The sequence below is a fragment of the Aspergillus tubingensis genome, assembly GCF_013340325.1.
Source record: "Aspergillus tubingensis WU-2223L DNA, scaffold_3, whole genome shotgun sequence".
NCBI lineage: Eukaryota > Fungi > Ascomycota > Eurotiomycetes > Eurotiales > Aspergillaceae > Aspergillus > Aspergillus tubingensis.
The window spans coordinates 2615451-2630425 of NW_023336277.1; the positions used below are offsets into that span (position 1 = coordinate 2615451).

Sequence of the window (14975 nt, forward strand, 5' to 3'; positions counted from 1 at the left end):
ACTGACGTGGGTATCCAAAAACAACTCCTCTGGACCGGAGGGTAATGAAAAGAGAAGGGGAAATAAAAGAAAAGAAAAGAAAAGGAATAAAAGGCAGCAAAGAGAAACGAAGAGAAAGAGAAAATTAAAAGGAAACAAAAAGAAAAACCGGTAACCCGAAGACCAAACAACCCGGCCACTATGCAAAGAAAATATCCGATCAATAGGAACAGATTTAGATCGAACGCCGGCCCTCTGATATCCTGTCCTGCTAAACCACAGTAAAACACCGCACCATGAGCCTTTTTCCATGATTATGGAGCGCAATGGGTAAAAGAAAAATCAAGCCGTAATAAAGTGACGTAGGTGAGTGAAAGGGGGAAGGCGAGAAAGGCAAGAAGGAAAAGAAGAGACTATGATACACGAAGTTGAGGGTAGGAACCCAGGATGCTGGGTTCTGAGCAAATCACAGTGTGATATGCATGTAATCGTTGTTACCGAAGGACTTGTTGCAGTTGGGACACTTTCGAGACCGAGATGTGAGGCGCTCTTCCACGCATTCTTTACAGAACACGTGACCACATGTCTTGATGGCCGTGTTCTTGAAGTTGCGGCGACACACAGTGCAGAGTGCCAGAGTCTGTAGGGCACGTTAGCGAGGATGATCCAATATGGCAAAAAAACAAATAATAGAGATGGGATATAACCGTACCCTCAGCATTTCATATTCGGACGAGGAGTTCCCGAGGCTCTTGTTCTTCCAGTTCTCCAGGCTCTTCTTGGTATCCGCCAGGGTCACCTTCAGACCTTCCACCTCCGTTTCCGCTTGGCGACAAGCACTCGAGGCGCTAGCCAATGTCGAGTCCTTGGAAGCTGACAACGCCTTGAGTTCGGCCACCTGCCGGTTCAAGCCCTCAATTGTGATGTTTTTCTCTGTGACTTGCTGCTGGGCTGCGTAATTCTTGTTCATCATCGAATTGAGTGCTTCCTTAGTCTCGCTAACCTGCTTTTCCATGTTGGCCAGCAGAGAACGGGTGGCTGCCTCAGATTCCTTCAGCTGCGACACAATGTCCGAAGTTTTCGCATTTTGCATGCGTAGGGTGCGGACCTCCACATCCCTGGCCTCTTTGCTCTTCATTGCAGCGAAATATTTCTGATCGGCCTTGGACTTCTCCGCAATGAGCCGGGCAACCTTCTCCTCCAAGACACTGAAATCGGTAACTTTCTGTGATGCCAATGACGAGTACTTCTTGCAGGCGACTTGCATCGAGGATAGTTCGGTATTGAGCATCGAAAACTGACGTTCCAGGTTGCTGAACTTAGCACGCAATTCTTCGATCGGGATCTCATCAACGCTTTTTGATGTGCTCTTCTCCTTATCTAATTCCATACGCAACCTTTGTACCTCGGACTCTAGCGCCGTAATCCGAGCCTGTCCAGCATCTGCAAGTTCTTGCACCTTTGTAGCCGCAGTTTTCTCCTGCTCTTGCGCAGCCTTCCGCATTTGCTGGTCCGCCAAAAGTTCGTCGCGCGCGTTGCGTATCCGTGCCAGATCTGTTTCTGCCCGCATTAATTGCATCTCCTTCTCGGCGATCGCATTTTGTGCCTCTTCATCAACCTGATTGCGGTAGGCGGTTCGCTCCGATCGGAATTTTGCCGCTTCTTCTCGCAGTTGCACGTTGGTCGCTTCTAAGTGGTTGATCCGAGTAACAACGTCATCGTACTGGGATTTCAATTGCTTGAACAAGTCCGTGTGCGCGTAGTCATCGTCAGTAAGTCGTGAATGCTGCCGTCTCACGTTAGCACTGTTCGAGTCTAGCTGGTCCAACCGGGTGGGCGTACCTTGATGTTGAGATCCGTTATTTGAGTCAGTAGTTTGGCATTTTCACTCTCCAATTTCTGAAGCTGTTCTTTCTGCTTTTCAGACACGGCCACGAGTTTGCTGTGGGCTTCTTCCAGGGCAGGACTCCGCTCGCCGCTAGGGGTCGCGCCGTTGGACGCGGAAGGCTCTTCCTTGGGTGCAGACGCACTATCGCCGCCGGGGCGTTGGGCTCCTAGAATGTACTGCTTCTCTAATTTGGCAACCGTCAAGCTCCTTGCACGATCGAGCTTTTTCTCGGCTACCATGTACCGCAAAGAGGCTTCTTCGAGACTTTCTTCGAGTTGCTGTTTTTCAGATAGAGCTTTCTCTAATTCTGCGATGGTGGCTTTTTCCTCAGCAAGCTTCTTGGCGAGTTGAGTCTGTAACTCTGAAGCCTCGGGTGAGGTCCTGGGGGATTTGGACAGTAAGCTAGAGATGACGTGGCGGATATCCTCCGAACGGGACTTTAAGTGCTTCTCGAATTTGTCGACATCATCGAACAGCAGGCTGCTTTGGAAAGCCGGGCGTTCTGGGATTTTGTTTAGCGTTTCCATGTAAACCAAAAGCCGGCATGAGTGGGACCCACCCTTGGCATCCTCTTCGGCAGCGCCCATGAGCAATTTGACCTCGTCGACCAACTGTCGACTCGTCAGACAATCTGCACCGGATGAGCAAAATACAACGATCTACTCACTTGCTTATACCAGGTATCTATGATACGGAGATGGTCATTGTGGTAGGCGGTGGCTTTGGACATCTCCTTCAGCTTGGCCTCGAGCGACACCTTCTCACGTTTGTACTCCTGCATCTGGCGCCATATTGCGTCTTTTTGGAAACGCTGCGACGAAAAGACGTCAGTATGTCACCTGGAGGGTAGCGGTAGACTCGACTATGGCGTTCCATTCCTGTCTAGGGGAACCCTTGGGATAAGTTGGCACCCACGTGGGCAGATCGGGGACTTACCTCCAGGTCATCTTTCCAGGGCATATCAGCGTCGGGATGGGGTTTGCTACCACCATTGACCGAAGTCGCTTGCTTTTTCAACGGTGGAGCAGAATCATTATGGTCGTAGGCAGCGGCTCTCTTCCGGTCTTCCATCATGACAAAACCGGAATCGGAAGATGCGACGGGGGATGCTTCGGCGGCCGGCATCAGTGGCTAAAGAGGCATACGTCAGAAGAGGCCGTCACCACTGAGCAGCAACGGGCCGAAAGCAGGGACCGTAACAATCTCCGACCGTGAAAGACGTGACGGTGGGTGGTTGTTGTGGAAGAAAAGGCGGGTGGAAGGGGGGAAGCGAGGAAGAGGTGGAAGAGGGGGATGGCGAGGGAATGAGTTGAGATAAGCAAAGACTCCCAGGCAGAGAGAAGCCAGGAGGATTTTCGGCCTGCCAGTTTAGCGTCCCTTCGCGCCTCCCACGTGACCGCGCCCACTTTCCCCAGGAGTTCAGGTTCAGGTTCAGCTCTTTCCGCCCGCCAATCTAGACTTTTTGCTGGTTTATTACTCTCTCTCGGTCCCTTCTTCTACCTACTACCACCACCACCAACTAAACCACCATCACTTCATCATTATTGTTCCCCCCCTACTATCTCTCCTTGCTCATTTCATCCCTTCCTTACCTTTCGCTTCAGCGATGACCAGCATGCAGAATGAAGTCCTTTTCCAGTTCGGCCATTAGTACGTTCCTTTGTCCCCTCTTCCCGTGTCCCGTCCCGCCTTCTATACATTCAACTGCTAATCATGCCTCCTCTACAGATAAGTCGGGCAAGAAGTTTGCCCCCAAGGCGCCCGCTCGCCGTCCTCCAGCCTCCGCTCCCCCCAGAAGACCTAGTGTAGCCTCCCAGCCATCTGCCTCTCAGACTCCCCAACCGCCGACAGAGACAGCAACTCCCGAACCCGGTCCACACGCCCCCGCTGTTCAGGCCTCCGTTCCTACTGCACCTTCAATCCCGGAGGAGCCAGCAGTCTCTCCTAAGGAGAATGTCGTCGTACCTCAGTCTGCGACAGCCATTCCAATCCCCCGTCCCAAGCGCAAGGCTTCGGTGTCTGCAGTCTCCCCGGGAACCATAGAACAGATCTCAACCTTTCCTCATCCTACCCCGCCTACACCTACCGCGCCAGAACCCCAAGTTGAGCAGACACAGGCGACTGTGAGCGATACTGCGGCTGCTGTTCCCGAGACACAGATATCCCGCCCCGATAATGACGCGACAGTGATTCGTCCATCCAAACGTCCCAAGACCACCGGAGAATCCATCGCCATCACCACCGATGCTGTCTCCACCGTTTCCGCTCCTTCTGCTGCTGCTGCTCCTCATCCTGCTACGACTACGCGCACCACCGAATCAATTGCGATAGACGCCAACCCCCAACTTGTTACTCCTCCAGCAACGCAGGCGGCACTCACTGATAGCGAAGGGACAACAGATGCGCGCCCTAGAACTGACTCGCAGGTTACTGTTGCCGAACAAGGTCGAAAGCCAACGAGGACTAGACGGAAATCAGTGAAGGATGTCAATGGGGAAAATGCGACAAAGAAGAAGGAAAGAAAGCCTCGAACACGCAAGAAGCGCGAGCCAACCCCCGAAGGCGCCGAATCTGTCGAGATCGCCCCCGCAATGGTCAAGATGTCGGAGCTGTGCAAGGATTTGCGCACGGGTAAAATGTCCAAGCGTGAGACTGAGCTGCGCAACATGGAACAGGCTGAGCAGGAGCGTAAGCAAAAAGCCCAGCAGGAAGGCGATACTGAGGCACCGGTGAAACAGAATGTGAACGACGCGTCTCCCGCGGGCGACCAGGATGAGAACCCAGACAACAAGGCCCAAGCTGGACCAGTGATGAGGATTGTTAACGGAGAGATTGTGCTCGACACTGCTTCATTGCAGGTGGATCGCCATGCCGACGCCGCGAGGAACGCTGGGGACCTCGAGGATGTTATCGAAAACTCGTTTACTCGAAAAATCAACCAGGCAACATATGGAAAACGATCCAAGACCGAATCCTGGGACGAGGAGATGACCGATCTTTTTTATCGGGGCTTGCGCATGTTTGGTACGGATTTCATGATGATCAGCAAGTTGTTCCCGGGCCGTTCCCGGCGCCAGATCAAGCTCAAGTTCAACAACGAAGAACGTCGTGACCCCCAGCGGATTAAAGAAACACTGTTGGGCCCGCGGGAGACCATTGACATCAGTACCTACTCGGAGATGACCAACACTGTCTATGATGACCCCAGGTTGATTCAACAAGAGTTGGACGAGGAGCGGAAGCGGATTGAGGCTCAGCACGCTAAAGAGAAGGAAGCGCAGGAAGAGATGCTTCGTAATCCTGACGGTGCGGCTGGTGGTGCCGACGGCACTCCAGCCAACGACATGCCTGTCAAAGCGAAGCGGAACAACAGGAAACAAGCCATGAAGGCCATGGCCGGTGGCACGGAAGAAGTTTTGGGCACCATTGATGATATACCTTGAGTACACAGGATCGATAAATTTATTTTAACGGCCGATTTCAATACCATGCGGGGATACAGGTGTTTTTGGCGTTGCAGACCAGACCAGTTATACTGCCTGGCGCAGGAGTTTACTTGGGTTTCTGTTCGTCTTTCTTTTGCCCCCCGGTGATGATGAATGTCTGTTTGTTTACTCTATTTGCTTACTACACCGTGGTCGGCTGAAGTAGTGGTAATTATCCGACGATTTGGTCCGTGTATCTTAGTGGTCGGCCATTACAACGAGAATATCAAAAGAATCAAAGGCTTATAGCTAGCACACTCTGCTCCTTGTAGCTATTACCTGCGGCGTGTTGAGCCAAACCCGGTACTTGAAGTGCTGCTGGAGAATTGCGGGGTGCGCGATCCTGAGCTACCCTCCCCAGGGTCATCATATCTTCTGGACGAGGAAGGCCGGGTCCAAGTAGATGACGAACTAGACCGATTCCCAGCGCTTCTTCTTCCCAGCGCATAACCAGCCGCCCCACCACTCATGGCACCCGTCCAAAACCCAGGTCTCCAACGCTCGCTAGGGTCTGAAGAAGGAGTATAAGGAGGCGGCGAGGCTGAGTACGGAGGCGGAGGCCCATCATCCCCATAACCACCACCTCCTCCTCCCCCACCACCACCATGGCGTCGTCGCTGTGGCCGATTCGCCCCCGACCCACAGCACTCGTTGATGAATGCCGCCAAAATGAACACAAAAACCGCAATCATAAACCCAAAGAAGATCACTTTGCCTACGGGGCCAAGCTCATCATTCGAAGAGCTCGATCTCTCATTGCGCAGGTGTCCAAACTTCTCCTCTCCCGCTTCCGTCAACAGTAGGCGATACTGGACTCCGCAGCTCCCTTTCAATACCCACTTGTCGTCGGCATTCCGGTAACCTTCACAGATTACGTCTGTAGCTCCGAGCTTGAATTCCTGTGGGAGCGACGCAGTGCAGGTCCATTGGACGTCTTCTTCGTCGTAGTCGTAGCCTTCGTTTGTGCATCGCATCGTGTCGATCTCGTACATATTGCAGATGCGCTTGGATGGGCCGGTGCATTTTAGCTGCGGGATTGGAGATACTCGTCTGGAGGTGGTGAGACGGTTTCCGCGGAGAGTGAGTGACCGGACGCGCGAGAGGAGGATGGCGTCTTTGCCTGGCGGTCGGTCGGAGAGAGCGGCATATGGGAAGAGGAGGAGGGAGAGGAGGAGCTGTCGGATGAGTAGATTGTACATTGTGGGAGGGTTTTTGTAAATGGGTAGCTTTGGCGTGTGTGTGTCAGTGGAGAGTGAGCATGAGCATGCTGCCGACGATGGATGCGGCGTCTAGATAGAATGGCACACAAGCAATGGTAAGGCGACGTGGTATCAGTACAATATGTTGGTTTGTGAGCTGGATCGGATTTCCCTCAGTAGTTAGTTCCAGATCAAATATGGGATTCTGGAACGTGCAAGTATTCAATGTGTCCTCCCCAGACAACCAGCTTGAGGGGCGGTTCTTGCATCCGATCTGGATTGTGTTGGACCCGCGGTGGAGGAGGGATCGATCACCGCTTAGCGTCACCGCAGCGGAAACCTCGACCTTCGCCATTTTCCGGTTCTTTCGTCATTTCTCCAAGACACCCTCATTCAGCCCCTTCTATATAATCCCGCGGCTGTGGTGGTCATGGGCGATGGGCAGAAGTTGAGGTCTACAGTGGCGGACAATGTCTTTCCAACAAAGTGCGATCGAATCATTCTCCCTCTCTGCTAAGGACTGCCTGAAGCTAACTGACGAACCAGGTGAAACGGTGCCCGTTCCGGCTCAATCCTCGTATGTCACTAATGGCCTGATCCCCCTTGGTTGTTCCCATAGAGGGCTAACGAACTAGTCTAGCTTATCTTTCACGCAGGGGTTTTTGCTTGGGCAGCTGTCCGTGGTGCTGTTGATCGGAGCCTTCATCAAGTTCTTCATTTTCGGCGAAGCTCCTCCGCCGCCCTCCCGCGGCCTTTCACATCGAGCCTCTACCCATCGGCGTTCCAATTCCATCTATACAATCAACCCTAACGAGGCCAATAACCGGTCATTGAGGGAGAAGCCGTCGAACTCGAATGTTCTCCGTCCGGTGCCTTCCTCCTCGACGAATACCCGCTCTATCCTCCGCAAAACCTACTACAGCGCCATTCCTACAAATCCCTCGAAACATGGCCGGCATAAGATTCATCATTCGTCACATCAGCCAGAGTCTCTCGACTGGTTCAATGTGTTGATTGCCCAGACTATTGCTCAATACAGACAAACAGCGTACTCGTTGAAGGACTCTCCGACGTCGTCGATCCTCAGCTCGCTCAATGCGGCCCTCAACAACCCCGAGAAAAAGCCCTCTTTCATTGACAAAATCAACGTCACGGATATCTCGCTTGGTGAAGAATTTCCCATTTTCAGCAATTGCCGTATCATTGCTGTCGATGACCCCAATTCCGATGGCGGGAGACTCCAGGCCTTGATGGACGTCGACTTGAGCGACGACAACTTGTCGATCGCCATCGAAACTTCCTTGCTGCTTAACTATCCTAAGCCATGCTCCGCGATTCTTCCTGTGGCGCTTTCGGTTTCTGTTGTCCGGTTTTCGGGCACATTATGTATCTCTCTTGTTCCCGCATCCACCCCTCCCCTCCACACTCCCTCTCCATCCCCATCCCCTCCCACCGCTGATGGGAACTCGCGCGGCAAGGCAACCGCAGACTCCAACGCACAAGCAGCTGACGATGAAGCTGATGGACTCCCACCAAAGTCAAGCCCGAAGAGCAATGTTGCCTTCTCCTTCCTTCCTGATTACCGGCTGGATCTCTCCGTTCGATCCCTCATCGGCTCCCGGAGCAGGCTCCAAGACGTGCCTAAGGTGGCTCAGCTAGTCGAAGCTCGTGTGCACGCGTGGTTTGAGGAGCGAGTGGTTGAGCCCCGAGTACAAGTAGTCGGGCTGCCTGATCTGTGGCCCCGCATGGGACGGACAGGCGTCCGTACCGGTGATGACTCGGAAACCGGCTCAAATGCGGCATCTCGGAGTGCCATGTCGGCTGATCTTGGAGATCATCATCTGGGGGATCGGGAACCCGAGGGCCTACGGTTCCGGGGTGGACTTGCCTCACGGCCTCAATTCGACAGCGTCTCGCGAACGAGCAGCTACAACGTCGAGACAGGGGACCTGCGCAGTCCCAGCTTAGTCCGAGAGGAGAGTTCAGGAGCGCTTAGCGAACAATTTCAGATGCCTGGCTCTTTGTCCGGCGCGGCTGCTCGCTGAGCAAGCTACCTTTCCTTGGTTACGTGTACCATAGATGAGTACGAGTTTTGAAGAAAAAGTATCCGACCTACATAACGAACGGAGTTAGGTAAATAGGGGAATTGAACATCACCATGCGCACAATACAAACACAAAGTCTATCCACGAACAGGTAATAAATGTCATAAAATTTCATTGCCATGGTATATAACATAGTCGTCACATTAAGCTTTACATTGCCACCCTTGAAATCATTTTAAACAGCAGCAACAGCAGCCTTACCCAGACTACCGAGGTACGACACACGGTGCGGGTTCTCATCGAGATCGTTGCTGCGGTTCAAGGGAGTCCACTTGGGTTCCTCCTGGAAGAGACGCATAGCCTTGACGTACTAAACCCAGACAGTCCCGTTAGCACCCATTCCACTCCACAGCTACACAATGGCAAACTTACGTTCTTCTCATCCGTCGTAAAGCGATGGTAGATACCCGCGGGGAGAATGATCAAATCGTCCTTCACCAACTTGATGCGCACCCACTCGTCCTCCTTGCCACGGACGTCAAAGTATCCCTCACCGTCCCGGATGTAGCGGATTTCCTCGTCCTCGTGGAGATGCTCGTGGAAGAACATCTTCACCTTCTCCTCGTACACATCGCCCATGGTCTTGGGGGACACGGTGACCTCATCGCGGTTCTTGTATCCGCGCTCGGCGGCCAGGGCATCGACGTCCTCGATTTTCGGGCAGTACTTGTAGAAAACACCCAGGGAGGCGAGGTAGGCTTCATCGACGGGACGACCGTCGTCGTGGGGTTCGCGCTGGTCGCCCTGATAATCATGAAATGTCAGTCGGTGCCATAGAGGTAACCAATGGAGGGGTAAGTGACGAAACCATGCGCGGTGGAGAGGGGTGCAAGGCGGGATATATAGACAGGACGAACTCACCGGCTTGTTATCGTACCAGTAAGCCTTCATTTTGAACAGATTCTAATAGATACAAAATGCACACGAAATCCACACAAGTTCGACAAAAACAAGAACGAACAACCAGGAACGAGGATCAACGGCGAATATAAGTCCACCCCAAAGCCAATAAAGCCCGCCGCGGGGCGCCGTGAAATAAGCCCCACGTGTGATTGGCTGTAATGCAAAACTTCGGCTCATTTCGTCATTACGTCAGCAAAGCACATCACCTCACCGCCTTTCGGAGTTTGTTTCGGATTTAAGCTTTTTGGCCTTGGCTTGTCGCGCACGTGATGCGGATATGAGTTCTTTTTTCCGGGGCAAAAAAAGGTTAATTAATCTATGGGATTAGTTTAGTAGTGAGTGAGATTCCGGTTGCGGAAGCATCAAGTTTTTTAGCTTCTCCCCTTTCCACCCCCCCCATCCCTTGACGCTCTAGGCCGTTCGTTCGCAATGGCTTTTCGGGCTCGCTCCGTTGCCCTTCTTCGTTGGGGGTTGGAGCCGAGATCATCACAGTTGAATGTGTTGGGTAGGAGACGTGGGTTGGCGACGGTGTCGGATGGGACGCGGTATGCTTTCTCTTCATCCCATACTGGGGTGTATGCAGTGGTTTGATGCTAATCTTGGCTGGCTTGTTTACAGAGCATACGATGTGGTGGTCATTGGAGGAGGTCATGCAGGCTCCGAAGCCTGTGCCGCGGCTGCTCGTTCAGGCGCCCGAACCGCATTAATCACGCCCTCGCTATCCAATATCGGTGTTTGTTCGTGTAATCCGAGTTTCGGTGGAATCGGAAAGGGTACTATGATCCGGGAAGTTGATGCGATGGATGGTGTCGCGGGACGAATCATCGACAAGGCCGGTATCATGTTTCGCACGCTGAACCGATCCAAGGGCCCGGCGGTTTGGGGTCCCCGTGCACAGATCGATCGCGATTTATATAAGAAGTACATGCAGGAGGAGCTGCAGGGAACGGAAGGATTGAGTATTGTGGAGGGTAAGGTTGCGGATATTGTGGTGTCGAAGGATGGGGTCGAGCATACTCCTGGGGCGCAGGGCAAGATTGTTGGTGTTAGGCTGGAGTCTGGCGAGGTTATACCGACTGGCAAGGTGGTCATTACGACGGGTACGTTTTTGGGTGGAGAGATTCATATTGGGCTTGAAGCGTACCCGTCTGGTCGGATGGGCGAGGCTGCTACGTTTGGACTTAGCAAGTCTTTGCGGGATGCTGGGTTCACGCTGGGTCGTTTGAAGACGGGGACACCTCCGCGGTTGGATAGGAAGACGATCAACTTTGCGCCGTTGGAAGTCCAGGAGGGTGACCACCCCCCGAGTCCGTTCTCGTATCTCAATGGCAGGGTTCAGGTCGACGACGAGGCTCAGCTTACTTGCTGGATGACCTACACTAATGACGACGTTCACGATATTGTCCGGGCGAACCTGGACAAGACCATTCACATCCGCGAGACTGTTAGGGGACCCAGATATTGTCCTTCGCTCGAGTCCAAGATCATCCGCTTCACCGATAAGAAGCGCCATCTGATCTGGCTCGAGCCAGAGGGTTTCGCGCCAAACGACGTCATTTACCCCAATGGTATCTCCATGACTATTCCTGCCGACGCCCAGTACGCCATGCTGCGAAAGGTTCACGGTCTCGAGAACGTAACCATGCTTCAACCCGGATACGGAGTCGAGTACGACTACATTGACCCGCGCAATCTCCGCCCCACGCTCGAAACGAAACTTATCAGCGGTCTCTATCTCGCTGGTCAGATCAACGGTACCACCGGCTACGAAGAAGCCGCCGGACAGGGTATCATCGCCGGTACTAACGCAGGATTATCCGCCCAAGGTCGGGAACCGCTCACTCTTCGCCGGTCCGACGCATTCATTGGCATAATGATCGACGACCTCATCACGAAGGGCGTCTCTGAGCCCTACCGCATGTTCACGACACGAAGCGAATACCGCATCACCACTCGCTCCGACAACGCCGACCTCCGTCTCACCCGAATGGCCCGCGAGGCCGGAATCGTCTCCGACAAGCGCTGGCGCCACTTCACGGAAACAGAAGCACAGATTAACGAGCTCCAAACCCTCCTCGAGAACACCAAGATGTCCTCCTACGCCTGGGCGCGCAAGGGCTTCAAAGCCCGCATCGATCCCTCTCAACGCTCCGCCCTCGACCTCTTGTGTCTCAGCGAAAGCGACATCGACTCTCTCATCCCGCACATCGAATCCCCCACCGGCACCGTCTACTCCGCCTCTTCCTTCCCCCCGGAGATCCGCAACCGCGTCTCCATCGAAGGCCGTTACGCCCCCTTCGTGATCCGCCAGGAAAACGCAGCCAAGAAATCCCTCCGCGACGAGAACTTGTCTATCCCCGCTGATCTGGACTATGCTACCGTGAAAGGCATCAGCATCGAGGAAAAGCAGGCCCTGGAGCGCGTCCGTCCCGTCAGTATTGGCATGGCGAGACGCATCGAGGGCGTTACTCCATCCGGTGTCCTGAGGGTGCTTATGCACGTGCACAGGACCAGCCGGGATAGGACTGCTCCCGCATCGGAGGGACTTGAGGAGACCCCTGATGATGTTATCAGCCAGGCGCCTTAAAAGTGGTGCCATCATTGATGACGTGTTTATTGGGAAATGGTGTTGAACGACGACTATACTACATTATTGCATATCACAGCGACAGGCGAATCGAGTCGACTGGACTAGGCGAGGCGTATCGGTGTCATTTCGAGGGTTGTATTAAAATCGAAAGATGGTTTGGTTTAGAGGTCTCTTATGTATATTATTATCATTATACCTTTCATATTTTTCTTCTCGAGGCCTTTGTGTACTATAGTTTTTGCCTTAAGGGCCTCGGATACATGCATATACCAATTCATCTCTCTTCTTGTCTATCTGGTATGGAGTAGGCGACCGGTAGAATGATATGGTTGGTGGTGAGATTGGACATTCTAAACTTAGATTCAGACCTGTGGAGATTGAAACAAGTAGTATTCTGTACAATGTATACTGAAAAAAAAAAACTGATATGCAAATATCAATTAGTAGCTAACTTATATGGGCTTAGTAGCTAGACTAGAATTTTTCTTAACTATGTTTTACCTATCTATAACTGTTGGCAACTATTTACGACCGTTGATAACTTTCATAAACTATATCCAAATTTGGTACTACATTCACCACACACCCTTTGAGCCCTTATAATTGTTCTTAGTTATTGAAATGAAAGTGTGAGATACTGTTGTAGAGACGATGTCGTCAGTACGTTCAGTTTGGAGTCAAGTATTATTATCTTCGTAATATTTTACTCGGGACTGCAACCGGATATATATTATAATTTTCAGCGACACTAGCGACCGATGAAGTTAAACATCTAGTATCGGATCCCACAACTGATTATACAATGCAAAATCACTTGATAACAATGCTCAATTTATATATACATACATGCATACATACACCTTCACACAGACTTCTTCTATGATGCGACAACTATATGGGTTGGGGAGGTTAATCAAGGCTTCTTACCCGCCGCGGCGCGGGCAATGCGCTTCTGGACTTCTTCCTTGGAGAGGATTTTGACGGCGTCCCTGGAGAAGACGTAGCTCAGGCCGGACCAGAGGGTGGTTGCGGCGACAAGATACCTTTTATTACCGTTAGTGAATCTCATCGTAAGTTCTTTTCTGTAAGTATTTTCAAATGAATAGAAAAAATAGGGAGAAAAAATAAAAACATACAACAGAAGGGATTCGCTGGTGGTCACCCACCCAACTACTAACCTCCCGGCGTGTGGCTTAAGTACGGCTGAGCGGACGGGAAGCCCTGTTTTCCACACCCTGTGGTCGTATGTACCAGACATACACCAGAACGGGTTTACATAGGCCTCTTCCCGCTTTACGCGCACACACTTTTACAATAGTGACGGGGCAAGGGTAACAATGATGACTGGGGAATGAAATGGGCCACTCACTGGAATCCGGTCATTGCTTCCCTCAAGCTCCAAGCGTCGATGACCGTCTCGGGAAGTACAGGAAGCGCAATCGCACTACCCACTAGGAGCAGCTGCAGGGCCGTATTGATCTTGGACACCGTAGTGGGCTTCACTTCGGCCGAGGGGAGCGAGAAATCCCAGTACCGGGCCATGGTCTTGGGCGGTGGCAGGGATATCCATCGGTAGTAGATTGCGGAAATGGCTAGTCCGACATCCCGTCCCAGGATGATTACAGCGAGCCAGACTGGGTTTGTTAGCCAATTGAGCCGAAGGTTCGTCGTTGGTTTATGCCTTGGGGACACAACGTACCTGGGATGGACCCGTTCACGGCCAGGCAGGTGACTCCGATGGTCATGAGCAGCTTGTCAGCCATCGGGTCGATGATCGTTCCGACAACGGTTTGCAAATTCCATCGCCGTGCAATGTAGCCGTCCACGAGATCTGTGATACCGGCGTATGCGAACAGACCTAGTGCGGCTACGTGGTGGTCATGGACGAGAAAGTATCCTACCATAGGCGCCGCAAGTAGACGGGTGAACGTGAGAATGTTGGGGACGGTGTAGATATTTTCATGAGTCCGAGGCAGCTTGGCGAGAATTGGCGACTTCTTGAGGCTGTTTCGAGAGATATGACACGGTTAGGACTCGGGAGGGGCTGATAACAGAGCGCAGCCCTCGATAACCCTGAACGTATGACAGGCGTAATGGTGAGTGCTCACCTTGAAGAGTCTGGATCCGTTGGCTTTTGTGCAGAGTATCGCTTTTGTTGGCCAACACTTCGTACCAATTGCGAGTCTATAGCGCAAGAAAGGCTGGTCTTCTTTCGTAGTGTGCTGAACCTTGATTTAGCGATTTATCCCAATGGCCACATCCAGCTAATTCGTACTTTGCCTGAATCCTTGAGCGACTACCCAGAGTAATCGCCGAGAAGCTGCGTGCTTCTGTTACCGACATCTGCCATCCTCGCTGGGAGAGGGAAGTGTTCACCAGCGGGGTGGTGAATAGCCGAGCGCATTGCCTGGATGCACGTAAAGGCATTGGCAACATTGCAATCGCTGTCATGATGAAGCTGGTGAGTCGGTAGATGATGAAAGGATCCGGATGATGCTCGCGCGGTATCGCTCAGATATAGCGAGTATATTTGGTGAATAGTTCCCAACAGACAATGCTTTCCAGAAGCCCAGTAGGTGAAATAGAGCCAGTCGATGTAGTTCAATGGTGCAGAGTACTAGCAAACAACAAAAGTAGTCATGTCATAGAACAATATTAAACGTTCTGACCATTTGACCACGTGACGCAGGAGAAAAGTAGCCGAAAGGAAAGAAGGCGAGATCGTGGAAACGAAAGAACAAACCCTGCAACCAACACTCAATGGTGTCGCTTGTAACCAAGGATCCGAGGCTTCTCAAGACTGGAATGAACGAAGTATACTACTGT

General features: G+C 52.2%; 7 protein-coding genes and 1 non-coding gene across 8 annotated transcripts; 3 read left to right on the top strand and 5 right to left on the bottom strand.

The window, feature by feature from the left end:
* Positions 1 to 445: 445 nt before the first annotated feature.
* On the bottom strand, positions 446 to 2992 carry AtWU_01989 (E3 ubiquitin-protein ligase BRE1; the record flags this gene model as incomplete). The annotated part of the gene is made up of 6 exons (XM_035497103.1): positions 446 to 619; positions 692 to 1765; positions 1822 to 2369; positions 2427 to 2478; positions 2535 to 2678; positions 2804 to 2992. 6 exons carry the CDS (start codon positions 2990 to 2992, stop codon positions 446 to 448), a joined length of 2181 nt encoding a protein of 726 aa, XP_035352996.1.
* A 497-nt stretch (positions 2993 to 3489) lies between these two features.
* On the top strand, positions 3490 to 5310 carry AtWU_01990 (transcription factor TFIIIB subunit BDP1; the record flags this gene model as incomplete). The annotated part of the gene is made up of 2 exons (XM_035497104.1): positions 3490 to 3517; positions 3596 to 5310. 2 exons carry the CDS (start codon positions 3490 to 3492, stop codon positions 5308 to 5310), a joined length of 1743 nt encoding a protein of 580 aa, XP_035352997.1.
* A 317-nt stretch (positions 5311 to 5627) lies between these two features.
* On the bottom strand, positions 5628 to 6551 carry AtWU_01991 (DUF1183 domain protein; the record flags this gene model as incomplete). The annotated part of the gene is made up of 1 exon (XM_035497105.1): positions 5628 to 6551. The coding sequence occupies one exon, from the start codon at positions 6549 to 6551 to the stop codon at positions 5628 to 5630; it is 924 nt and encodes a 307-aa protein (XP_035352998.1).
* A 470-nt stretch (positions 6552 to 7021) lies between these two features.
* mmm1 (ERMES complex subunit MMM1) lies at positions 7022 to 8596 on the top strand (the record flags this gene model as incomplete). The annotated part of the gene is made up of 3 exons (XM_035497106.1): positions 7022 to 7037; positions 7098 to 7128; positions 7192 to 8596. 3 exons carry the CDS (start codon positions 7022 to 7024, stop codon positions 8594 to 8596), a joined length of 1452 nt encoding a protein of 483 aa, XP_035352999.1.
* A 235-nt stretch (positions 8597 to 8831) lies between these two features.
* Positions 8832 to 9547, bottom strand: AtWU_01993 (acireductone dioxygenase (Ni2+-requiring); the record flags this gene model as incomplete). Its single annotated transcript, XM_035497107.1, has 3 exons — positions 8832 to 8966; positions 9029 to 9400; positions 9518 to 9547. 3 exons carry the CDS (start codon positions 9545 to 9547, stop codon positions 8832 to 8834), a joined length of 537 nt encoding a protein of 178 aa, XP_035353000.1.
* A 441-nt stretch (positions 9548 to 9988) lies between these two features.
* On the top strand, positions 9989 to 12146 carry AtWU_01994 (tRNA modification protein MTO1; the record flags this gene model as incomplete). The annotated part of the gene is made up of 2 exons (XM_035497108.1): positions 9989 to 10104; positions 10178 to 12146. 2 exons carry the CDS (start codon positions 9989 to 9991, stop codon positions 12144 to 12146), a joined length of 2085 nt encoding a protein of 694 aa, XP_035353001.1.
* A 916-nt stretch (positions 12147 to 13062) lies between these two features.
* On the bottom strand, positions 13063 to 14600 carry AtWU_01995 (cardiolipin synthase; the record flags this gene model as incomplete). Its single annotated transcript, XM_035497109.1, has 5 exons — positions 13063 to 13192; positions 13519 to 13783; positions 13849 to 14153; positions 14258 to 14371; positions 14425 to 14600. The coding sequence occupies 5 exons, from the start codon at positions 14598 to 14600 to the stop codon at positions 13063 to 13065; spliced, it is 990 nt and encodes a 329-aa protein (XP_035353002.1).
* AtWU_r20 lies at positions 13279 to 13394 on the bottom strand. Its single transcript, XR_004775200.1, has one exon. It is a non-coding gene; the product is annotated as a 5S ribosomal RNA (ribosomal RNA).
* Positions 14601 to 14975: the final 375 nt, after the last annotated feature.